The sequence below is a fragment of the Condylura cristata genome, unplaced genomic scaffold (genome assembly GCF_000260355.1).
Source record: "Condylura cristata isolate star-nosed mole 26May11 unplaced genomic scaffold, ConCri1.0 scaffold00002, whole genome shotgun sequence".
In the NCBI taxonomy this organism is placed as follows: Eukaryota; Metazoa; Chordata; class Mammalia; order Eulipotyphla; family Talpidae; genus Condylura; species Condylura cristata.
The window spans coordinates 9,461,957-9,487,867 of NW_004567103.1; the positions used below are offsets into that span (position 1 = coordinate 9,461,957).

At 48.5% G+C, this 25,911-nt stretch overlaps 1 protein-coding gene across 1 annotated transcript in view; it reads right to left on the reverse strand.

Annotated features, from left to right (window-relative positions):
* Nucleotides 1–25,911, reverse strand: part of SGPP2 (sphingosine-1-phosphate phosphatase 2) — a 63,549-nt gene that overhangs the window by 22,445 nt on the left and 15,193 nt on the right. Inside the window, exons 2-3 of the mRNA XM_012727090.1 lie at nt 9,090–9,269; nt 6,203–6,292 (exon numbers count right to left, since the gene is read on the reverse strand). Coding sequence (XP_012582544.1) covers nt 6,203–6,292; nt 9,090–9,263 — 264 coding nt within the window. The 5' untranslated portion in view covers nt 9,264–9,269. The remainder of the gene's footprint in view (nt 1–6,202; nt 6,293–9,089; nt 9,270–25,911) is intronic.

Below are 25,911 nucleotides of genomic sequence, written 5' to 3' on the forward strand. Positions count from 1 at the left end.
GCATCAGGCCCTGCACAAGGCCCAGTGCTGGGCCCAGCATCAACCGCAGCACCAGGCCCAGCCCCAGCCCCAGCAACAATCCCAGCACCAGGCCTCAGCAGGAGGCCCGGCATCAGGCCCTGCACAAAGCCCAGCACCGGCCGAGCATCAACCCCAGCACCAGGCCCACACCCCGCCCAGCGCTAGCCTGGCACCAGCCCAGCAGCAGCCAATGCCTGTGGGGGCCCTTTAGCTTTGGGCTCACGAGCCAGGAGGGACCTTGACCACCACCTAATTCTGACAAACTTCTGTCATTGGGTATCTGCAGGCTGCACCCCGGGCTCAGCTCAGCTCTCCCACCTAGATGAGGACGCTTCCGGTAGCCCATCCGCCCCACAAGTCTCGAGCAGCTGTGCCCCATATGTTAGTTGGGAGATTTTCTGGTAATAAGATTTAATTTTCCAGCATCCCTCATGAATTTCTTTCCCTGCATACATTACACAGTTAATGACTTAGATATTTAAGCCCCGAGAGTTTACATTAGTGAGATTGAAATTGGAGGTGAATTTCACCTTTAAACAAAGCATTTGAGGGCCCGCCCTGGTGGCGCAGCAGGTTAAAGCGCAGCACTGAGAAGCTTAAGCCTCTTCCGAATGAGTTCGGTCCCCGCCTGCCCCGGAGGTGACCACATGGTGCGGCAGACCTCTCCTGACCCGCCCGCTGCTCCCCTCAGTGGTGTGCTTTGTCGATCTGCCTGTTCTGCTCCCCGCTGTGTCTCTGGTGAATCCTCTCACCCTTCGTATCTCTGGCCTGTTCCCCAGTTCTATATGAATAAATAAATAAAAATCTTTAAAAAAAAAAAAGCATTTGAAAAATGTCAGTCTTCCTATTTCTAAAGGAGCATTCTGGTGGTGTTGAAGAAAAACAAACACATCTAGAATAATCCGATAAAATATGCTATCAACATTATGGTTCTAATTGTCCCACTGGGTCCCAGCTGTGGCTCTGTGGATGGTCTTGAGAAAGGTGATAAAAAATCTGCTATGTCTGCTGTGAGGAGTACACGCAAAGGCAGTTCTTGCTGGAAGCTGCACCTTGTCCTAATTTTGACTGTACGAATTTAAAGGACACAATACTTTCAGCTTTTCTTTACATGTCCCTAACCAGAGATGGGTGGAACTTCTACAGTGGTTAACAAATAATGAAGTCTCCCCCCCCCCAAAATAAAACAAAAACTACCTTTAAAAGCAGAAATATGTATTTTACCCTTCTGTTTTTACAAAAAGGTAAAATACATTCCTCTGCAAGGTAAAGAGAAATCAGTGGGTATAATAACTTGGGGGCTGCTTAGAAAGACCGAACCCCTGTGTTTCTCAGAAACAGACCCATCCAAGAGAGGAGGGCAGAGGTGAGGTTTTGCTAGGGTGTCATCTATGTGCCAATTAGCTTCCTTCTCCACAGGAAATAAGGCAGTTTGAAGTAAATTTTTTAAAGTGGTTTCAAGCAACGTGGAAAAAGACACCCCAAATGCTCTATTCCAAAGCCAGAACAGCTCTGTATGGTCTGCAGATAATTTAATATTTGAGAAGCCTTTTCAACATTCTCCAATTCCAACCAAAACGAAAGCAATACTTGGGGGTGAGGGGAGAAACAAATGAGTAAGCAAATAAGGCCTAATATCTATAATTACACACAGATCAAGTACCGTGGGGACAATGAAAGAGAGCAGCATTTTGGCCAATTCAAGTTCAAAACCATGGAACAACCAGTCATTGTTTATTCACAAATAAATATCCACTAACCCAACAAAAAGAAATATTCTGGAATTGCTTCCTTAGTCAAAGGGCAAAGTCTGTTTCAGGTGGTTAATTTTGGGCATTATAAATATAGCAAGCTGAGTCTTTTCCATGTACTTGGGTCTTTCCCCCCTGCCCAACACGAGCACAACATCATGTCAAGTTGAGTCTTCAAAAGTAGGAAAAAATACAAGAATGTCTATAGAAAAGAAACTCCCTGCAGCAACGTCTACCCTCTGCTGCTTACCCTTTACTTTGGAGCATGGCTCTTCCTACATGCCACACTAGCCCAACCCTAACCCCCAAGGCCAATCATGGCCCTTGCTCACATAGGCTGGGGACCCAGCTGGTCCAGTCACAGTCCTTCACCCCTCTGGACAGCCATGGCTGCAGCAGCGAGTTTAATTCAGGTCTGTCCAGTGAGAGACCTTTCCTGGAATTTTCTCCACGGCAACCACCTCAGGAGTGAAGCCAAGAACTGGGGTCCAGAGCTCCCTGGAGGCAGCCTTGAAGAGAAGGCAGCTCAAGAGCATGGATTTACCATGCAGAGACACACGAAGGGAAGCTTAGGCAAGAATGTGGGCAACGTTCAATGAAATCCTAGACCTTGCCCACTTCTGCTTCCCACACCATGGTCGGAAAAACAATGCATTGCCCTTTAAGCTTAAGTGAGCTTGAGCTTCAGGAGTCTGTTGTGGCATTGAAGGCGTCCTGATTTGTGCTGATGGTAACCACTGATTTGGGCATTCTCAGGGGCCGTGAACTTCCTGGGTGGTCTTCCTTCCTAGTCCTAGTGCCAGGTAATGTGGCTTTCAAGCCCCCATTTCTGCTCTGTGACCCTGTCCCCCTGCCTGGCTAACCGACCCATGGGTAGTACTTGATTCAAATTCTTGTCTGAGAGAGAAGTTGAGCGAGCAGGGCTGTGTAAGGCATTGGCACTCTGAAGAATTCAAGGAGGATACTCTCAAGGTCAATGCGGCTCGGACCCTTCTTGAGACTGACTTTGGCGACCATATTGGATTCCATGAGCTACCCAGACCCTTCAAGTCTTTCTACCTACTCTTTCGTCTCTCTCCATCCTTTAGCTGGGTGAAGTTGGTTTACTCTTCAAACCAAAATATGAAATGAAACACCAGCAAATTGTGGCTGGAGACACCTGACTAAGACCCCAATTACAATAAACATCAGCTGAGCTAAAAGGAAATTTTCACCTTGACTAGTGAGCCTAAGGTCGTGTGGTCCTGGGTTCATGGTATCATCAGGGCCACTGTGCTTTATTCTCTGTCTTACAAGATCAGTACTGACTGTTCTCAAAGGACACCCGTGGGGTTACCCCCAATGGCCTCCACTTGCACTTGGGGTTTTGGTCTCATCACTCTCACATCCAGCAGGTGAAGAAAATTGTCCTCCATGCCTGGAGTGACATAATCCAACTGGGAATCCTGGCAGTGGTGTGAGAACAGCTCTAAGACATTCAGCTTCCAAACTCGAAGGTGCCCATGGTAGGTGCCCATGTTGATGCTCACGGATGAACAAGTGAAGCTTTTATGAAGTTACAAGGCAGTGTTATTTCAATTCAACCCCTCTGGCAGCAGAGGGGTTCACGTCTTGGTGCTATCAAGCTATCAGCAGCCACTACAGCATGAGTTCAATCCCCAGCCGGGGAGCTGACCCACATGGCGCAGCAGACCTCGCCCATCTCTCCTGCTGCTCCCCTCAGCAGTGTGTTTCAGTAGATCTGCCTGTTCTGCTCCCCACTGTCTCTGGAGAATCCTCTCACCGCCCCTGCACCTCTGGCCTACACTCCTGCTCTTGTTTGCATAAAGACATCTTTTAAAAAAATAAAATAAAACTGATAGGACCTGGTGACTGTCAGGCTGTTGGGATGCGGTAAGTACTTCACATGGTTATATAACTATCATGGTCATTCAGAGCCAGAACTTTTCTCATCTGCCTGTGTCGTGGATCCTGACCAGTGTCGTGGCCTCCTGTCGATGGACTCAGAGTGTCTGTCCTCTGTGACTAGCTCCTTTCTCCCAGTATCAGGTCTTCCAGCTTCACCCAGCAGTAGCCTACGTCAGAAAATCCTTTTTTTTTTTTTTTAAAGATTTATTTATTTATTCATACAGAACTGGGGTACAGGCCAGAGGCTCAGGGGCGGTGAGAGGCTTCACCAGAGACAGAGTGGGGAGCAGAACAGGCAGATCGACGAAGTACACTGCTGAGGGGAGCAGCGGGCGGGTCAGGAGAGGTCTGGCTCGCCATGTGGTCTCCTCAGGGGCAGGCGGCAGGCGGGAATCGAACTCATACGGAAGTGGCTTCAAATTCTCAGTGCTGTGCTTTAACCCGCTGCGCCACCAGGGAGGGCCAGAAAATCCTTCTTTTTAAGGCTGGATCATAACCCAATTGTGTGGGTGGGCCGTTTTGTTCGCCCTCCCATCTCTCAATGGGGATATGGGTTGCTTCCACCTTTTGGCTGTTGTGAATGATGCTCAGGCCATAAATGCATGTGCTGAGATACCCCCAGAGATTTTTTTTCAAAGCATTCCTGGGATCTGAGTCTGCAGCCAGGGCTGAGACGCACTGGTATGTGGCAGTCCCTGAAAGTAAAGGGTCCAGAGAAGTTGTGCCATCTGAGGTGGCCCCCTCTGTCATGCCATTTATAGTGCTCATGGTATTAAGACCTCACAGCTCATACCTGTGTCTCTACTAGTGAACTAGAGCCAGGAGGGCAACACAGGTTGTGTTACCTCAGTGTCACCTAATCTCACTCCAGGCTTATTAAGTGGCAGCTAAATAAGGAAGACGTACAATGCATAATTCGGCTTCCTCCAGCATTGCAAACCAACCACTCCCTCCTGCTACTGGAAGCCACGAAGCGTTGTGCTGGGTCAGGCTTTGGCCAGTGGCCCTCGTGGGGCCTGGGTCTGCAAGGGTCTAAGATCTTTATGAAGTAAATTCTGAATGCAGAGTCTCCCAGCAGCGATGGTGGGACAGGAGCAGTGGTGTGCCGACCCCCAGCTCCAGCTTCTCCTGGGACAAGACCCCCCAAAGAGGCACTAAATGGGCTCCAGGCATCAGAACCACAGGTCTGACAGGCTTTTCCCACAAATACCTGCTTCTCCGAAGCCTCAACCCACTTTAAAAGGGAAAGAAAAAGTAGCAGCTGCAACTGCCCGAGGTGGGTTTTCTCTGCCTTCTATTCACTTCAGCCATTCTACTTTCTTGTCTTTGTTTGGGTTTCAATTTTTTTTTTAAAGATTTCTTTATTTATGCGTACAGACTGGGGTACAGGCCAGAGCTGTGGTGGGTAAAAGGCTTCACCAGAGACAGAGTGTGGAGCAGAACAGGCAGATCGACAAAGTACATTGCTGAGGGGAGCAGTGGGTGGGTCAGGAGAGGTCTGCCGTGCCACGTGGATCACCTCCAGGGCTGGGGATCAAACTCGTGCTGCAGGGGCTTCGGAGCACTTCATAATGCAGTGCTTTAACCCACTACACCACCAGGGAGAGCCCAGGGTTTGTATTTTTAAGAAGAAAGCGAGGCTGGACTGTGACAGAATTCCCTGAAGCTACAGCCCCTTTCTCAGGGCTTTCTCCCTGCTGGTTCTTGGCCTCTCTCTTAACTTTTGATCAACTCTCCCCCAAACCTGTTCACTTCTCCCCTCCCCTCCCACCTGTAACAGCCAATGAGGCCCCAGAAAGAGCCCCCAGCCAGGGACTTTGGCCCCGAGGTCTATTCCAGCCCCATTTCTGAGTTCATACGAGAGCTCATTATCAAGGAACAATTCCTTTTTAAAGAAAGAAAAGTCCTTATCGCACTGATTACAACGCTGAATCGCCCTGCAGTAACCAGTCCAGCTCTCTGCTCTGGAGTGCAGAGCAGTGGACCAGCACGGAAAACAGGATTCCGAGGCGGTGTAGACTGTGCTAATACCCCTGCCCTGGAAACAGTCCCTAACGTGGCAAAACGCGGACTTTCAAGCAAGGATCTCCTTGTGCCTGCTACTGAACAGCACAAAGGAAGTGAACCCCAATTCTGAGGACCCCTTTCCCCGTGAGAGCAGCGAAGACCCTGGAGCTTCAGGCCCAGCTCTACAGGAACCTCAGCAGGACACTGCGTCCACCCAGTCACTTCCCGACTCTGGGTGTTTTCTGGCGCTGCTGGGTTGACATTAGCCAACCATGTGAGGATAAAGGACACGTGTCTCCATCACTGTTGCGGCCACTCTCCAGTTGCATGGTCTAGCCCAGCTCAGCCTCCTGGATAATATCTTGAGGTCTCATTCCTATCATAACGCGTGCCCCATGAAGTAGTGATCACGCCCCTCACTGGCCGGATGGGGAATATAATCACACAGCAAAGAGCCCCAGAACAGGCACGTGAGGCCTGTTCCATCCCGAGCACGTCCCGACTCGCAGCCTTACCAGCACCGTGTGCATCCCGGTGTAGAGTCTGCTGAGACACACCAAGGCGGAGAACACCACGGCCAGCGTCAGGCCCAGGGCGAAAGGGTACTGAGGGGCAGAAGAGAAGGGACAGGTGAGGCTGTGCTCGCAGGTGCTACCTGGGGCCGGCAAGGGAACAGCGCCCCCAGCGGCTGCTCTGGGTCCTGCACCCCTGTAGCGGCGCCCGGTGTGTGGAAGCCAGAGACAAACTGGGCAACCCCGAGCCGGGAGAGGGGATTAAGAGGGGGTTAGGTGTGTCCGGATGCTGTCCTGGAAGGATGCTTCAAGACACTAAGACACAGTAGAAACTGGCTTTAAGATGCGTGGCCCGAGCTGCTGGGCTGGCAGGTCTCATGGAAAAAATACTATTATGTCTATCTACTTTTAGAGATAATTGATGAAACACTGAGTATTGAGCAAAGGACAAGGTGGACAGGCGAGGCTGGCACTTGGCTGCCCCAGCCACTTGTTGCTCATGTGCTGAGGCGACAGAGCCTGGGAACAGCCAGCTCCGCTGTTGGGGGGGGGAGTGTTGGCCTGTTTGCCTGAGGGTGACTATAACGCCATGTGGTTGTATGTCTTTTCTTCAATTTTACCAGTAACTGAACCTCAGATTTTCATTTAAGGAAAAGCTTTGGAATTTCATGAATTCAGGCATTCAGAAATTAAAGTTTGGGCATGAGCCTCAACATAGGCAAGTGAGGCTGTATTTAGAGTTGCTTTGAACAAATGACCCAAATAATTTATTCTTATTGATCATGTTTAATAGGAAAGACGACTGTGACAGCTTGGGCCTTGTGAAAAATGTTGTATCTCTTTTCAGGGGGGGAGAAGTGAAAAGAATTTTGTAAGAAGGACCACGTGGTCTTAAAATGAGTATATAGGGCCTCCCTGGTAGCCTAGGGGCTAAGTCTCACCGCTATCAATGCTACCACCTGCGTTAGAGCCCCAACCAGGAAGCTGGCCCACATGGCACAGCAGACCTCTCCTATCTCCTCTGCTGCTCCCCTCTGCAGTTAATTTCAGTGAACATGCTGGTTCTGCTCCCCACTCTGTCTCTGGTGCATTCTCTCACCCCTGTTCTTCTTGTCTACACCTAGTTCTTCTATGCAAAAAAAAAAAAAAAAAGTCTATAAAGAATGGTGATGAGTCTTTTACTGCTCTTTTCCTAAGCAACATCCTCATGTGAGGGGTCCCTCACAGCAGCACCCCCCACCCCCCGGGGTCAACCATAGCACAGCACAGCGTTCCACCAACATGACTCAGCTACTCGGAGCGGGTGCAGAGATTTTTCATCCTGAGTGACATTTAAGCAAGTTACAACCATTATACACTGAGTCAGACATGCCCCTGATAGCTTCCCTCCCCCCGTCAGGAAGGTGAGGACTGGCTCCAGGGACAGAGGAAGGAGCAGGGCCCAAGACTTAGCCCATCCTCCTCCAGAACCACATCAGGCTGACACTCCTCTCACCCCAAAGAGTAATCATCCCTCCAGGTTTCTGGGGAAAAGGGGCAAGGAGAAAAGTGACTGTCATTCACATGTAAGTCAGCTTCGTTAGAGTAATGAAATCTTCCAATGGGTAAAAGGTGAGGTGCATGACATTACACACAAACTTAGTGCAAGCGTTCCCAACTCAAAAACACGGCCTCGCTGGGGTCAGGATACGACTTTTACAACGTCTCCTTATAATTGGCATCTAAGCAGATATTAATTGAAATGCTTTCATTTTCCACATTTATTAATCTGTCATTTAGACAGTTTTGTAGAAAACATGGAGGGATTATTTCTAGCAGTTGAGCTCCAGCCAGGGGCGGAGGCATCCTTAGGGGCTAATTTGGGGTGCAGCTTTTCTGCCCCTGGGTCGGCTGTCTAGCAGGAGGATTTGGTGGGATCGTCTCAGCCCTGGAGGGTCATTTACTAGATCACTAACTGCCTGCGTCTGAGGCCAACAGGATGAGACGCTAGTTCAAGTGCTGTCTAGTCAGCTGGCTCAGGGAGAAAATGCTTCTGGAGCTGGGAGGCCACTCTCCCTGGTCTCCTGGAGTGGCTATGTCCCATGTCTGCTGGTGTCACCGTGAACACTGGTGTCATTATCACTCTCAGCACAATTTGAGGTAGATGCTAAATTGGACAGTCACTATCTATGAAGAAATGCTCACTGGTGGCCCAGACTGGCTCAGCTCCCTTTAACCTTTATTTCCTGAACTTCAAAGCCTCTCTGATCAGTTTTATTTATTCATTTTTATAAGGTTTTATTTATTTTGCATAGAATAACTGGAGTATAGGCCAGAGGTGCGGGGGCTGAGAGACTTCACCAGAGACAGTGGGGAGCAGAACAGGCAGATTCACTGAAATCCACTGGTGAAGGGAGCAACAGGGAGACAGGGGAGGTCTGCTACGCCATATTTGGGTCAGTTTCCTGGCTGGGGATTGAACTCAGGTCACCAACAGCACTGAGACTTAACCCCTAAGCCACCATGGAGGGTCCTCAAAGCAGTTTTTTTTTTAAAGATTTATTTATGCATACAGAACTGGGGTACAGAGGCTAGAGGCTCAGAGGTGGTGAGAGGATTCACCAGAGACAGAGTGGGGAGCAGAACAGACAGATTGACGAAGTCCACTGCTGAGGGGAACAGCGGGCGGGTCAGGAGAGGTCTGCCACGCCATGTGGATCTCCTCCGGGGCAGGCGGGGATCGAACTCATGCTGCAGTGGCTTTAGCTTCTTAGTGCTGTGCTTTAACCCACTGCGCCACCAGGGAGGGCCAGCTTAAAGCAGTTTTAAAAGAAAACTCTGAAGGAGAAGCTGTCTTTGTTGCCTCGCTCTACAGGCAGTGTGAGGGGGCGTGAGAGTCAGGCGGCCTTACCTGGTATCTGTCCATCGTCGAGATAAGGAGCGTGAAAGAAATAGCAGTGGCTGCCATGGCGTGGGTAGACGGCATCCCGAACTCAGCCATGACCCTCTTTTCCAGCTTTACCACAGGTGGCGAGAATGGGCGGGGCCACTTCAAGATATCCTTGGCCACCTGGCCCACATACATCACCAGCTGTAAAACCAAAGCAGGGAGGTGAGCCTGACCAAAGAAGCAAAGTGCAAGCACCCAGATTGCATGAGTTTATTTTGGGGTTCTCTGTTGGCTGAAACCTCAGTTACCTATGGAATATTAAAACAAACAAACAAACAAACAAACAAAAAAACAAAGAGGAGACCTCTGGGTTCCACAGGAGTCTGGGCACTGAGCTCAGACATATTAACACAGTTAGTCAATCAACAAACATTCACCTCCTCGCACTGTGCCTGGGAGAAATGCCTGGCACTTCTGTAGTTTACATTTACACTTGGCCCAGTTACGAATAGTCACTTTCTTGATCCAGTAACCCCTGTAGACTGCAGACCCAGCTGACAGACAAGTGGGTCATCGTGCCCAGTGAGGGACATAACTTGCTGGACTCAAAGCCAGAGATGCTGCTTCACAGTCTGTGCCTCAGTCTACCCCCAAATCTAGGGTGGTCTTAACCTAAAGCAGACAGCCCTTGTTTTCAAGTTTTAACCTGAAGTGATGGTCCATGTGAAACTTCTAGTTTAAAAAAATTTGAAAACTACTGTTTCTCCTGATATATGCCGGCAACAGACATTTTTAGAAAAAGATTTATTTATTCATACAGAACTGGCTAGCGGTGCAGGGGGTGAGAAAATTCACCAGAGACAGAGTGGGGAGCAGAACAGACAGACTGCCTGAAATACACTGCTGAGCGGAGCAGCTGGCGGGTCAGGAAAGGTCTGCAGCACCATGTGGGTCAGCTTCCTGGCTGGGGATCGAACTTGTGCTGCAGTGGCTGTGATAGCCTCATAGTGCCACCACCGAGGGCCCAACGACAACTTCATTCAATAATCAGGAACATCAGTAAAGTTAATGCCATGGCAATTTCAACCCTTAAGTAGAGCAACTCAATCTGGCACTGTTTTCAAATGACTTTTGTGACATGCCACTTTGCTTGTGCATAAAGCAGAAACAGAAATCAGAGTGGCCTATCCATCTGGTATCATCATTTCATCAGAGTGCTCTGGGGGACAAGTTCATAATCTGTTATGAAGTAGGAGGCTGTTTACTCAAAGTATAGCCTGAAGATGGGCAGTATCTGTTGTTTTAAAATACAGAATCGGGACCTCCCAGGAGGCACAGGGGTTAGAGTCAGTGCTATTATTGAGTTCAATCTCCAGCCAGAGAGCTGACCCACATGGTGCAGACCTCTGGTGAACTGAGAATGTTTGTGATGAGAGCCCACAACAAAGCGACCTGACCTATCCTGACAGACCTCTCCTGTCTTGCCCACTGCTCCCTCAGCAGTGTCTTTCAGTAGATATGCCAGTTCTGCTCCCCAGTCCGTGTTGGGTGAATCTTCTCACACCACCCCACCCCTATACTTCTAGCCTGTAGCCCAGCTCTTGTATGCACAAATTAATCTTTTTTTTAAAAAAATGCAGATTCTCCGGTGCCAGCAGGCACTGGCTGAACCAGGACCCCATTTTCCTAAGACCCCCAGGTGGCTCGTGTGGCAGGAGAATGCAAGAGGTCACGCTTTCCTCCGCCTGCCTGCCGGTCACTTTGTCATGGACTCTCATCACAAACCTCAGCTCACCAGGACCTCACTCCCGCTTTTTTTAGCTGGTGATGGATGGAGTTACCTTGCTTTGGAAAGAATCCACTAGGAAGGACTATTTCGCAGTGATGTTGATTAGTCAGCCAGAACAGCTCAGGGGGTTCCCACATTCTGGGTTTGCTTTTGACAGGGAATTGTGAGCAGGAGCCCAGCAGACTCCACAGCTTGCAGAGTGCCCCAGGGGCATTGCGGGTTTGGGTTTGCAATCTCTGTGGCCACTTTCTCAGAGGTAAAAACCAGGACCCTCGCTCAGCAGGCAAATGCCAGAGGCTTTAAAGCTTCAGTGAGAATCACTCTGGATTCACAGACTGCTAATCAGACTCTGAAACTTAACCTCTTTAGCATCCCCTTCTTACCAAGAACCAGTGCCCTGGAAACCAGCTCCCTCTTTTCTATTTCAGCCTCCCTCCTGTGAATCTATAAAAACCACATGAGACTGACAATTGTCAGGCCATTGAAATACCGGCCAATACTGTTGACTACCAGGAATCTCTCAGTGCTGCGGGCGATGCACTGCTCAAGCCCGCCCCTCCCCCACACACCAGTTGAAACATGACAAGCATAATGACGAATTCTGGTTTACTCAAAAATACTTAAAACCCCGGAACAGATAACCTTAACATCATAAAGCAAAGACAGACTGAGCAGCTGTCTTTTAGACAAAATTTAATCTTGAAGCTCCTGAGTGTCTTTGACGTCATTTCCATGGCCCCTTCTGTGTATGACAGATGTCTTTTTCATTGCAAAGTACAACCACAGCTATACATTGTTTCTGACCAATAAACCCCAAGTAACAATAGCTGTCAGGACAGTCTTTTGAGCAAGAGAAAATCGTGAGGATTGCATTTTACAGTCTGGGGGAATGGCAGGATGGGGCCAAGCCCTTAGCAGGTCATCATGAATGTGCCTGGGAAGCAAATGAGCCCCCCACAAATGAGCCTCTGCGTTTACTGGGAGAGACAGGCTGTGTTTCAACCTGAGGGGAGCCCTGGGGTGAAAGGTTAAAGGAAGATTGTTGGGCTAAAGGATGGGAAAGAGAGTCCAGGCTACAGGAACAGAATGAGACAGTCTGAGGCTTTTCCTAAAACTTGGCACATGCTGCCTTTGCAGCAACATGGATGGAGCTGGAAGGGATCATGCTTAGTGAAATAAGCCAGAAAGAAAAAGAAAAATACTGATGGCTTCACTCATAGCAGGAGCATAAAGGACCGGAGGGTGGGTGGGGGGATGAAAGTAGGGGGTGACGGGGAGAGCACTGGACTATGGTGATGGCACATGGGTGATTTGGTGATGGGAAGCCCGCGGGGATGACAACTGAGGTGCACAAACTGATGTAAAAATAAACTATTATAATTAAAAAAATAATACTAGGCATGTGCCCACCCACACTCTTTAGCATTTACCCAATAGGAGCAGAACACTGAAGGAGCACAAAACACGCGTGTGGATGTTTATGGCTGCTTTACTCATCATTACCAAAACTTAGAAGTGACCCCCACGGCCTACACTTAAGGATCCAGCTATTGTGGTACACACACAGTGGACTATCATCAGTATTGAAAGGACTGACTTTTCAAATCATAAAAAGACACGGATGACTCCTAACACGGACGACTCCTAAATGCATATTGCCAAGAGGGAGCAGACAGTCTGAAAAGGCTACATACCACACAATTCCTTCTAGGTGACATTGTGGAGAAGGTGAGACTATGGAGATACAGAAAGAACAATCCAGGAGGGAGAGGTGAAAAGGTAGAACGTGGCCCTCCCTAGTGGCGCATCAAGTTAAAGCACCACACTATGAAGCTGGCCTCAGCCACGGCAGCACAAGTTCAATCCCTGGCCAGAGAGGTGACCCACAGGCATGACAGACCTCTCCTGACCCGCCCACTGCTCCCCTCAGCAGTGTACTCTGTAAGTCTGCCTATTCTGCTCCCCACTCTGTCTCTGGTGAATCCTTTCACCCCGGCATCTCTGGGCTGTACCCCAGTTCTGTGTGCATAAATAAATAAATCTTTAAAAAAAAGAAAAGGCAGAACGCAGAGGACTGTGAGAGCAATGACACTATTCTGTCTGACACCATAGTGGCAAATCCACATTACAAAGTAGTCTGCACTGATAGAACACACCTCACTGATCATGAACCAGAATGTTCTTTAGGTGGCAATGACATGTCCACATCGGATCATGCACTGCAATCGCGGTTCCACTCTGGTGGGAGACGAGGAGGGAGGGAGGCACTGCACTCATGGGGTCGTGACTGTCGGGGAACTTTCTCTTCAATTTTGTTATGAACCTACAGTCACTCTGAAAAATAAAGTCTCTTAAAGAGTTGTAAGGTAGAAGAGAAGTATTTCTCCATTTAGTTAGCAGTTGGGATAATGATTAACTCAATAGGACTGTCCTAAAGGAAGGACTTTACCCTTTATTGTTAAAAGACCAAATTAAGTTCCATCATTCATCACGGTCCTTTGGGCTGAGGCCCCAAAGGTCTATCTGCAAAGGAGAAATCCAGCGGGAGGCCAGCAGTTAGGGCTCAATCATGCCTGACTGACTGTCTGGGCTTCCCCTGAGGCTGGGGCCAGCAGCTTTTCTCAGCGAGGAGCCAGGCTATTTTCTTACTTCTTCCCTGATTACAGGGTGAAAGAAAGATACCCGTGGAAAGACACCCAGTTCTCTCTATAGTCTGCTGCAGACCTGAAACAGACCGAGATTTTTCTACCGAATCAATTCTGTCAAGATAAAACACGGCCGCAGAGCGCTGGGGGAGCCCCCAGCCTGGAATGTCCTTCATGGCTGGGTTGCCCTGGGCCATCAGGGCGGACAGCACGACCTCTCTGTGTGGTGGCCCTTTTGAGCTGGGCATAGGATTTTACCTCTTACACTAGAAGTAAACCTAAATAGTTTAGAAAATAAAAAATCTGGATATCACATGACTATTAAGGCTTCCAGAGGTCAAAGAAATGGCACAGTGACTCACTCGTTTATTTTATGCTCTGGGTTGTGGGTGACGCCCGCTAGGTGTCTCCATCTCCATGATATGAAGGCTCTAGCTTTTTTTTTTTTTTTTAAGACTTATTTGTGCATACAGAACTGGGGTACAGCTCAGAGGTGCAGAGCAGTGAGAGGATTCACCAGAGACAGTGTGGGGAGCAGAACAGGCAGACTGATGAAATGCACTGCTGAGGGGAGCAGTGGGCGGGTCGGGAGAGGTCTGCTGCACCATGTGGGTCAGCTCCCTGGCCGGGGATCCAACTCCTGCTGCAGTGGCTGTGGCCAGCTTCATCCTGCTACACTTTAATCTGCTGCACCTCCAGGGAGGGCCCAGCTCTAGCATTACTCTAATAAAAGCTAAGTCTTCTGCAGGATAGGGAAAAATCAAGAGGCCCTGATCCAGTCACACCCCTTGCCCAGCTCCCACACACACATTATGATAAGCTCTAACATCCTTTTTCCTTCTGGCAATATTCCCCTGGGGCAGTCCCAAGCAAGTGTCGGTCCAGCGGGAGTGTGCGATGCCCCGCGGGAAGTGGAAACGGGGCAAATCAGTGGGATTTAGCCCATCCGTGGACTTAGTTTTTAAAAGTCAGTTCTTCGGTTCATTCTATAACTTCAGAGGCCAAAGAAAGACGAGATACAATCCAAAGACCAGAGAATCTCTACTTGTGTCTTCATTCATACAAGTTATGCTCATTCTCCTTCTCTGGTTGCCAACAGAATGAGCTGGATAAAGATATCAGACCCCCAACCACCCCACTCCTGCAGATACCCCAGAGACAAAACAAGGTCCCTGCAGAAATTTATATGTGCATGCCCCTAACCTCGTTCTTTACAATAGCCAGCAAACAGCCACATCAGCCAGGGAACCGGCACCAGAAAGTGTTCATCCTTACAACTGAGTATTGTTTGACCATAAAACGCAAGGGGTTGACACCCAGAACAAGTCACTCTTGGAAGTGGGATGTGACATGAAGGAAGTCACCCATGAAGAGGACAGAGACAGTGTGATTCCACTTCTGTGTTCTGCCTGTTCTGAGCAGGTGAATCCCCACGCAGAGGTGAGTGGCCACCACGACTGGGCGTGGGGACTGAGAGCTCAGCGCCAACGAGTTCTTCTTGGGAGGATGAAAATGCTCCAGGTTACACAGTGGTGGCAGTTGCACACCCTCATGCTACACGACCAGCCTCTGAGACGTCCCCTTTTGTTCCAGGGCACCCCAATGTGAACTGGGTTGCCTGTCTGTGGGTCTTCACCCGTGTGCTTACGATTCAATCGTATTATGGACACACTCAAAAGGTTAAATAATGGATTTATTTATAAGTAGAAAGGTAAAGGAATAACCCAGGGAAAGAGGGAGAGAAACACAGGTTAACTAGGATGTCCTACCAGTTCTGCTGACGTGGACTCCACCGGCAGCTGAAAACCGATGGAGCGCCAAAACGATCAGCTGCGAACCACCAGGTTCCCCCAGAGCCCAGGGCACCCCAATGTGAATTGGGTTGCCTGTAACACTTTAACAGTGTGAGCACCACGGTGTGTGAATTACGCCCCGGTGAGTAAAAGAGGAACTTGGCGACGGGGTTCTGGAACACCTGTACCTGTGTCCAGGGCGCCCCCATTCCAAAATGTCCCTGGCCAAATACAAGGCAAGAGGCTGCAGGGCTGTTAGTGTTTTCTTCCAACACCCTGCTCAGCTCTGGCCCCTTCCACAGAGCACCCAGCAGGGGCCCACAGTCAGAGGCAAGAGCCGAAAATCCACCTACTCAAGCAAGACCCTGAGCGTGGGATTCATTTACAGACCATTTTTTAACTGGAGGTTTTTGAGATCAACAATTTTACCAAAAAGGGGAGTGACTGGGGCCTGTGATTTTGTTTACTTAGGGTTCTTTTTTTTCCCCTCCCTGGAATCCATAGGGTTCTGTGGTCTCCTACTTGCCTTCGGGGAATGAATTAAAAGCAGTTCTTTGTTATGTTTATTTGGGAATATTCTAGAGACTCCTGTTCACCATCCAGTGTGGAAAGCTGTTTGCCACTGCTGAATGTCCTCTGTTACTTGTGCCATGATTTTTATTTACTTTTTGACATTCAGAGGGCTCCACAGTGGTGTCACATGGGCTGGGCTTGGGGGCAGGGTGAGGGGGATCACTGGGGAAAGCTATTGTCTTTTCAAACTAATAGAATTTCATTGCATGCCTGAGGCACCACAACAAAGAAATTATACAGAAAGCAACATAAATCACAGAAGACTATCAGGAAACTGGTCTTTACACATTCCAGGACCTGTAAAAATGAAGATAAAGTATCCGCAGCATAAAGAGCAGGTGAGAAAAAGGAAACAATGAAGTTGCAATATTTTCTTTTTCCTTCTAAGGCTCCACTTTTCCCCTCAAACTCAGATAGGCTAACATTTTGGAGGAAAAACACTAATTTTGGAGGACAAACACAAAGATCAGTATTACAGAGGTAGACATGACTTTAGAAAGTCATTTCAAACCGCTGAGCTTTCTTTTCGGTATTAATCAGGGGTTGGAGTCAGTAGTGATGATTGTGCAGTGACTCAGACATAGGCGTTAAGTTCATGTCATTCCTAGTTTACAGTCTAGGAAAAGGAGGCTTCGAGAAGTGAGTATCATCAGTGTGGAGAAGTGGCACCCACATTTCCTTTTGTGATTCTAAGACCTATGGTTTTCACACCAGACCCCACCGTCTAGCCGCTGATGAGTAAAGCAGAGAATCGACAGTTACCCTCAAACTGCTCAAGTCTGCGCTCCCAGCTCCCATCCCCCCAGATCCACAGAGAGCTGAGCAGAGGTCGCTGACCTGCCCTGGGAGCTGAGAGGCGAAGATGTGACACCTAATGAGAAAGGTGCCAAGCTCTCAACTGCCCCACCCTCGGGGCACAGCAGAGGCCGGCCAGTGTCCTCTGTTGCGTCAGGACGCCCGTGAGAGTGGGTGTCTTCAGGCCCAGAAATACAGAACCCAGATTAAAGAGAGACTTTACTTTTTATGTCGAAAACCCATGGTGCTGAGAGAGCGCACAGCTTTGTGATGCCAGCAATGCCCTGTGATGATGGTAAATGTCGGATTAAGGGCCTTCGTGGGGCCCTCCCTGGTGTGCAAGGGAGCTATGATGCTATCCACAGCCACTGCAGCAGGAGCTCCATCCCCAGTCAGGGAGGTGACCCACATGGCGTGGCAGGCCTCTCTGGTCTCCACTCTGTCTCTGGTGGATCCTCTCACCACCACCCCCAAGCCCCTGGCCCGTACTCCAGTTCTTGTGTACAAAACCAAATCTTTAATTTTTTTTTTTAAAGGGCACTTGCCATGTTGGGTGCCCACCCACCAGGTGCTTTCAAGCTGGGTACTGCAGCTCTCCTGGAACTTAGTGACATGGACCAGATGCTCAGAATTGATTCTGCCATGGCAGATCAATGGCATTGTGAAGGCTGAGAAGGCTTATAGACAATGGAATTCCATTAAATTAAAATTAAGCAAATCTCTCAATTTACCCAGGCTGGTTTCCCTTGTTCAACCATCTTTCACCAAAGTCCCCACAACTATCTCCAGGATCCCTAGGCACCTGGGAAAACCCCTGAGGGTGGCGAAAGGAGGGCCGGCTTGTCCCTTTCTGAGAGCCAAGGTCATTCTAGTGACCTAGGAAAAGGGGAGAGTATTTGTCTTAACATGTGGGTCACAAGGGCTCTCCCTGGTGGCGCAACGGGTTAAAGCACCTCATTATGAAGCTCTCTGAAGCCACTGTAGCACAAGTTCAATCCCCGCCCAGGGAGCTGACCCACAGGGCACAGGCAGAACTCCTCTGACCCACCTGCTGCTCCCCTCAGCAGTGTACTTTGTCAATCTGTCTGTTTTGCTCCCCACTGTTTCTGGTGAACCCTCACACCCCCTGTACCTCTGGCCTGTACCCCAGTTCTGTTAAGCATAAATAAATCTTAAAAAAAATATATGGATCATGAAATCCAGTGTTTTTGATCTGTCCACTCCCACCTCCACCATCACAGGCTCTTCTGAGCCTGTAGGGTGTAGGCTCAGACCCCAAGACACGCGACCCAGGTCTAGTCATGAAAGCACTTGTCCTGTGGTCTTGTTGGGAACAGTCCAAGAGTTAGAGACCCTTCTCTGCCCGGATTCGGCCCCTTCACACACACCCAGATCTCCCCACTTGTCTTACTGGGCCATTATTTTGACAAACACTGATTTGATCAAAGCAGTAGGCACCTGTCGCTAACCCTCCAGACTAAGTCATCTGTAGCCTCCTGCCCTGAGACTGCAGGCTTCATTTCTTTGTGCCAGACTGTACTGGGTAGGGAAGCCCAAGCTGCAGAAGAGACTGGTCACACCCGAGCAAACTCGATCACCAGTGAAGAGGCCGGGAAGGAAATGGAGAGGCATGGAAATGCCTAAGAGTGAAAACTCATTATGCAGGCTAACCAAATTATGGCGCCATAATCACAGGATGCTGGAAGAAAATTCACTTATGACAATACAGATGATGTCAGTTTATGGGAGGGAGTCCTGGATATGTATCTACTCAGTCAGCTGGGGGCGGGGTAGAGGGGAACAAGATGGATCTAGCGGTTGGTCACTCAAAGGAAAGATAGATTTCGGGAAGGACTACAACCTCCAAGGCATCCGGCCTCATCACCTCATCCACCCAAACGTCTTTACACATCTATCTCCATTCTCAGGGGACATCACAGTTGGCCAGTCCACACTGAGTGGACACATCCTCACCTCCCATGACTGTCAACATGGTAGCTGCAAACAGGGGTGACTACTAAGTGTGTGTGTCAAAGTGGGTCCAAAGTCCAGAGACCAGTCTCCATAGCCCCCCACCCCTTTTTCTGGTTATCACTTCTCTTCCTTCCAGACTGCAAACAGAGACTCTTTCAGGTGAATTAGGATCAACAGTATGTCCCTTCCATGTTCTCTTCTGCCATCGTGGTGTCTACCGCCTCAGGGACTCTCCCTCCTGGGCAGCCTCGAAGCCTGTCACAAAGGTCTTCTGGTCTGTGAATGAGCGGCTGAGGTGGAGGCCGTCATGCCCAGGAACCAGTCGTCTCAGATAGACAGTCCCCTGGACCCGGGGGGGTTTGAGTCATTCCCCAACACCCAAAGGGTCAGACATGTCCTTGTCAAGCCCAGGGAGAAAACTTGGCATCCTAGACCTTAGTCCAGGGCACTGTCATCCTGCTCTTCAGGCTCCTTGCCAGCAGATGTCTGGTCTAGAAGGCTCTGTGCAAGAGCCTGTTTGGGGAAAACAAAATGATGTCTACTGTTCCCCTTCCCCACTACCAAACTCACCACTCCTGAGATGAAAATATTCTGAAAACTAAGGTTACACTGCATTTGACAAGCGACTGCACACTGGTAAAATTTCTCTTGTCTATCGTCTGTGAAAATCAAGCTTTGGCTGCAATGTCTTTTCTCTGAAATTCTTTCCGCCTACATCCCCCCACTTTTTCAGCTTCTTCCTTATCTTTGGCAGGATGGCTTCCTTACAAGCCCTCCAGGCAGAGAAGAACTGGTTATCCCCCCAGGAGTTCAATGACTCCTCCCCCTACAGTGCTGGGCTTTTGAGAGGGATGTGAGTGGGGCCCAGAGGGTCTCCTGCCTGACGCCTGCTCGCTGCAGGGAACAGAGGAAGGAGCTGGAGGCGGAGAGAGTGGGCACTATTGATTTTCCAGCTGGCCAGTGAGTGATTAACTCTATTAGGAGGGGCCGGTCACACAGTCACCTCCCCCCAAATGGACTATAACTGGGCTATCACCTTCCTGTGACCCCTGGGAATGAGAAAGGCTTGACTCGAGGTTACCAGCATCTGCCTTGGGGCCCAGAGGCACCTCTGTGCTCTGCCCACTAAACCCTTCTCTCTGCAATGCCCACCTTACTCTCAGGCTGAGGAGGGGGAACAAGAACAGCATTCTTGCTAAAGTACCGTTTGTCGAAAGTCTTCCAAGGTTAGAATCATAGCGCATTTGCTTTCAGGACGAGGTCAGCTCAAAGATGCCCAGAACACATCAAAAAGTGCAGCTACCTTAGCAGGCTGGCTTGCTGGGTCATGTTGACTTCTTGGGAACACTGATTTCCAAATGAATACATCAGAAAAACTGTTGATAGATTGTGCACTATCACAATTTGCCACAAATGTGCAAACTGCTGAGTTCTAAACAAACGAAGAGAAAAGTCAGCCCTGAGTCCAGCACCACTCCACAGAGAGGCCTTCTGGCTCTGCCCGCTCTCCTAAGCTGCTTGACCTTTCTTTATGTGTGTCTCTGCCTGGAGCCCCTCCCCAGCTCCTGGCTGGGGGGGTCGGTGGGGGGGGGTGTGGGCCCTCTGGTCCTACAGCCAAGGAGACCTACACGCAGAACCTGCCCTGAGCGCCTTCTCCAAAGCCATCTCATACCTCGTCCTGCTCATGGCCTAAACAATAAAAAATCTTCAGTGACTGTATTGATTTACTTATCATCTGCTTTGTCCACAAATAACCCTCCAGAGGACAGAATGGAGTTGATCAGGATGGTTGCTTCCTCCCCAGCAGTTAAGATACTGTTTCATGAAAGGCCGGGTCCAGTGTCTGCCATGAAGGACTAAACACATTTCAAAGTTGTTGCTCACTAGTTACAAGGTGAGAGAGATATTTTTTAAAATAAAAACCTACTTTCTGGTTGAAAGATCCCTTAGTAGTTCAGAAACAAAGTTACTGCTTGTGCACTGAAAAAGATCTTGATAGAATCTCGACCGAGTCTGTCCCGACTTCCAGCCTGGCCACCAGGGAACCGCGCCAGATGGAGAAAGAGTCTGTTCTGCAAACAACCCCAGATGCTCCCTCGCACTCTTAGATTTTTTCCTGTGCATCTTTATACCCTCAGCTATAATTACTCTTCCCATGTCTCTCCCTTCTTTGTAGAGAAAGCCTTTATTAGTTTTACTCAAAAAATACCTACTGAGTTGCTGCTACTTGCCAGGTTTATGGAACGAGAAGGCCCCATCTGGCAGGGAGTGCAGGTATGAGTTTCAGGTGCTTTTCTAGAGGTAATGCCTGTGCCAGTTTATATCTGAGGAGCACGTGCAGAGGGTAGAGATGCCAGGAAGGACGCAGACCGCAGAATCAGCTCACAGCTGACGAACCAGGACTGGTGGATTCCGGGGAAGAGAACAGACGAGGCAGAGAGCGGCTGTGGGGGTCCTCGCACCTTAGTCTGTTTTAGAGAGAGGTGCATGGCCACCTGGTGCTGTGATGAGGGTGGACTCCAGGGGCACCAAAAGAGCTGGAAAGAGACTCACGGAAAGGTTGCTGTGATAGTACAAATGAGGAAGCAGGCTTGAGTGCAGTGAATGCTTCCAACAATGTCGGAAATGCTAAAGTCCAGTGCCTGGTATGTGGTGAAAATCTTAGTGAACAATGCTCAAACGGTGGCTGCCTGGAGAACTAGACTCTGCCCACTGCTTTAAGACAGGCCTGAGGCTGTGGCTCAGTGCTATCTCCAAGTGGCCCAAGCTGGATCCTTGCCCAGCCAGGGAGCTGACCATAGGGCGCAGCAGACCTCTCCTGTCTTTTCTGCTGCTCTCCTCAGCAGTGTGTTTCAGTCAATCCACCTGTTCTGCTCCCCACTGCCTCTGGTGAATCCTCTCACCCTTGGTTCTTCTATGCAAAAATAAATGAAACCTTAAACAGAAAACATCCCTGAAGGTGCAGGGGTCTGTGTGGGGAGGAATGATGGACATGAACTGGTTTGCATTGGTTGTCTTCCTGGTTTTTTTTTTTTTTTTTTGGTAGTTCTTTGGTTTCACCTCTCCTGGGTGAAGAGAGATCATTATTTAGGTGCTTTAAAATCTTGCTTTTTGGGTTTAACAAGCTCATGAAAAAATAAGTGATCAAGTCTCTTACTGGCAAATGACTCAGGATGTGTAGCTTGCAGTCAATACTTTCTGAAATACTACTCTTATGAAAATACAAAACTGCTTCTTCAATACCATGGACTTCTAGCAGGTCCTTTTGAGATAAACTACAGGACTGAAAAAAGTGTTGCATGATTCACTGCTATGTACCTGGACATACAACTGATTAAGTGAAGATCCCTGTACCCACTGGGGCTGAATACAGAACATGCATTTGCTTGAGTGAATCAACAGCAGAGCTTTTATAGAGCTAAGGTGGCTTTTCCATATATTACCTGTAAATGACAGAGCACTCTGGAAATGCCATGTTGTTTGTGAGTTCCTTATTCGTTATAAACAATAATAAAACTTGCTGAGGTGGTACTATATGGGAAAATTCTCAGTGATTCTCCTTCACATAGGGAAGCCAGTGCTAAATCATACACAGTAGCGAAAACACAAAATCTAATAATGGTACAGGTTCACTTGAATACAGTTTGCTTCAATGTTTGTATTTGAAGCAACAAAAATAAGTCAGAAAACCTTTGGTATATTTTTAAAAGATTTATTTATTTATGCATATAGAACAGGGGTACAGGCCAGAGGTGCAGCAGGGGAGAGGATTCACCAGAGACAGAGTGGGGAGCAGAACAGGCAGATGGATGAAGTGCATTACTGAGGGCAGCAGTGGGCGAGACAGGAGAGGTCTGCGGCCCCATGTAGGTCAGCTCCCTGGCAGAGGATCAAACTTGGGCTGCAGTGGCTGTGGCTGGCTTCACAGTACTGTGCTTTAACCTGCTGCATCACCTGGGAAGGTCCAAAAAATCACTTGCATTTGAGGGACAATCTTGAGATCTTTGCCCAGTTTCCCACGAGTCCTTGGGGGTGTAAACATTAAAATCAGAAGGACCTTCTCTTCATTCTCTTTGTTATTTTTTTATGTATATATATATTTTATTTGTTATTTAATATGTAGCTTTGGTTCGAGGCTAACTTCCAAGGTTTAACCGAGCCTTATTCTGGCATACAAAAGACTGCATGTGGTTTAGGGACCTCAACACATAGTCAACTTGCCACAAAATGACTTTGTGAAGTGAGAACTACCTGCAGCTTCAGGACTCCAGGCTAAAAGCTCTACGCTGCTTTGCTGTCAAATAAAAACTAAACGTGGATGTATAAAGATAGGCTTTGTTTGAACAATTATTACAAGAGGTTGGGGAGACACATAGTAAGGGGGAGGAGCTCTGACAGTGAGATCTGTGTTTGAAGATTAGGCAGAAAGGGGCGTTTTAAGAGGAGGGAAGAATGAGGCTCCAGAGCTCTTCGTGGTGGGCAGGGGTGGGTGGACAGTCACCCTGGGGCAGCTGAGCTCAGCAGGACCCTCAGGTGGGCTGTGGGATGGCTGGGCCAGGGGCAGGTCAAAGTTCAGGGGCCTCTCTGGAGACACACTAGACTAAACTTTGGTCAAGGAGGGTAGTTGCTAAACTGGCTGAGGGGCAGAGTTCAAATCATTTATAAGACAAAGAAAGGGAGCTGGAGGGCCTGGCTCACCTGGTTGCAGGTAAAGGGGTGGCTGAGACTCTAAGTGAGGAGGGGGGGGTAAGGTGTGTGCATCATTTCCAGGAACTCGACAGATGGGTGGGTCACCTCCAGGTGGCTCAGGGCACAGTGCTCTCTAAAATTCAACAGGGTCACCTTCTTTCCCTCAATTTAAGCTAAGGTAGCCGGTGAGACTTCAGTCATGTTACAATTTTCAGAAAGAAAAATAGAGATTTTAGCAGAGTTTTGGGGAAAATACTTAACGATTAGACTCACGCCATCAGCAACTCTTAGGTGAAGGAAAACATGGAGGGAAGTTGCTGGGAGCTTTCTGAGAAGCTGACTCGAAACCAGGACTTCAAAACACCGAGAAAAAAGGTATAAATGTTCCTTTAAAATTAAAAACAAGGGTCCTCCGTGGTGGTGCTGCTTTGGGTTAAAGCACTGTACTAAGAAGCTAAAGCCACTTCAGCATGAGCTAGATCCCCACCCTGGAGGTGACCCGCATGGCCCAGCAAACCTCTCCTGACCCACTTGCTGCTCCCCTCAGCAGTGTACTTCAGTCTATTCTGCTCCCCACTCTGTCTCAGATGAAGCCTCTCACCACTCCTGTACATCTGGCCTGTCCCCCAGTTCTGCATGAATAAATTAATCTTAAAAAATTTTTAAATAAAAAGAAAAATTCAAGAGTAAGTGGTCCGGTCTTTGCTAGATGTTCCAGTGTCTGTAAGTCCTGTTCAGAGTTTCCTGATACCTCTTCTATTGACCTGGCATCAGGCACTGTTTTCTCTGAATGTTCACTAGTACATTTCCCTTCTGAGAATAATTTCTCTGTGTCTCCCACCTTTGAGTCTTTCCCAAAGAGTCCTCCCAAGAGATCCTTTATTTCAGTCCTGACACAGGGAGATGACATGGAAAAGAGGCGACTGGGTGCTGTGACTTGCTGGGCCTGGGTGTCCTGTTACGTAAAGGCATCAGAGCTTCTGAAACCATGTCAGCTAGAGCTAAGTCTGTGTATCTGGAAGTGTGATGCAGTCGGCCAGGATGTATGCTTTTTTAAAAGTTCTATTTTTAGAAACAATGACTGAGTCATGGAACTTCTATCCTCTCCTATCCCATGCTCCTCACATCCTTGCCCAAATACCTGTTTTTTTAGAGTGCTCATGTCCAGCTGGCTCCACAGCCCAGAGGAGGGGCTGGCCAGAGACCGTTTACACTGGAAACAGGCATCCTGTTTAGAAGCAAGTGCATTTCAGTCTCATATTACTTGTTTACCTGGCGATGGTATACTTAGACATAGCTTAGAAAATAGGTGTTGGCAGCAATAACGAAGAAATTGTGTTCACGGTTACAAGACCCCCACACAAAAGTACTATGTGGAGACTAAAGCTTGAACTATCCATGAGGACACAGATTCAGAAGATTCCCGGACGTCTCCAAAAGATGGAAGGCAGCGACACTGAGCGCCACCCCAGCACCAGTCTCCAAAGATGGCGTTCTTCCCCCTTGTAATGGGTCTAGGGTAGAAATGCACATCACCTCAAACCTTCAGGTTGCAAAAGAAGAAAGATATCCAGTGATATCAAGAGTATTTAAAAAGAGTATTTATCATGGGTTTTGATGGGGGTTTCCATTCACCTTGACTTTCCAGGCTAATTTCAATCACAAAACCTCTGCTCCACTGACCTAGGATATGATGTGAGCCTGGGACCTTCCTGTTCAGGCTTTATATTTCAGGCTTAAAGCTGATACACTACAAAGACCTCGCCCATCAATGTTCCTTAGACGTAGTCCACAACATCAATAGCCCTGAGAGCTAGATAACAGATTAGCACACCCTGAAACCACCTTTGAGGCAGCTGAGCACTCTTAAAGACAGACACCTGGTTTTCTGGAAGTCAGGTTCCTGACAGAGTTTTAATGATTTAATCCTGTCAGTGTTAGAGACACACCCTTCGGATGGCCCCCTGGGAAAACAGTTAAACATTCTTTGCAGATTAGTAGACTTTTTTTTAAAAAGCATAAATCCCCTTCTTAAACATATGTTCTAAAAGCTCTCTACAGTACAAATTTAAGTTCAAATTCCTGAATACAGACAGCCCAGCCCTCAACAGGCAAAGCCTTAGAGAACACTAAGTAGTTTGGGACTCCTCACTCAAGTGAATGACATGCGTCCTTTTTTTTTGAAGACTGAATTCCAATTAAACAGCCAGTTTGTGGTCCTTGTTTGCTATGGAACAATGGAGACACAACCCAGAAAGTCCATTACTCTGCTGGCTAGTCCTTCTAGCAAAATATTCTTCTCAATATGTAGACTGGAAAGGGTCCAGCTGGGTGGGGTGTAGTCAGGTGAGGACGACTCTGAGCCCACTGACCCCTGACACAGGTGTGTGGGCGGTGCAGGGTCAGGACGAATCCAATTTAATTTTCTAGTCTGCCTGGCCAATGGACAATGACCTAACAAAAGAAATCGCCCCTCCTCCTCATTTAAACTTTGGTTGTTTATCCGCATTCTTTAAAAAGGGAGGCAGCTGCCTCCACTCTGGCTTGCTGGTGCCTAAGGTGGAGTCTCTTTTGAAAAACTTCTA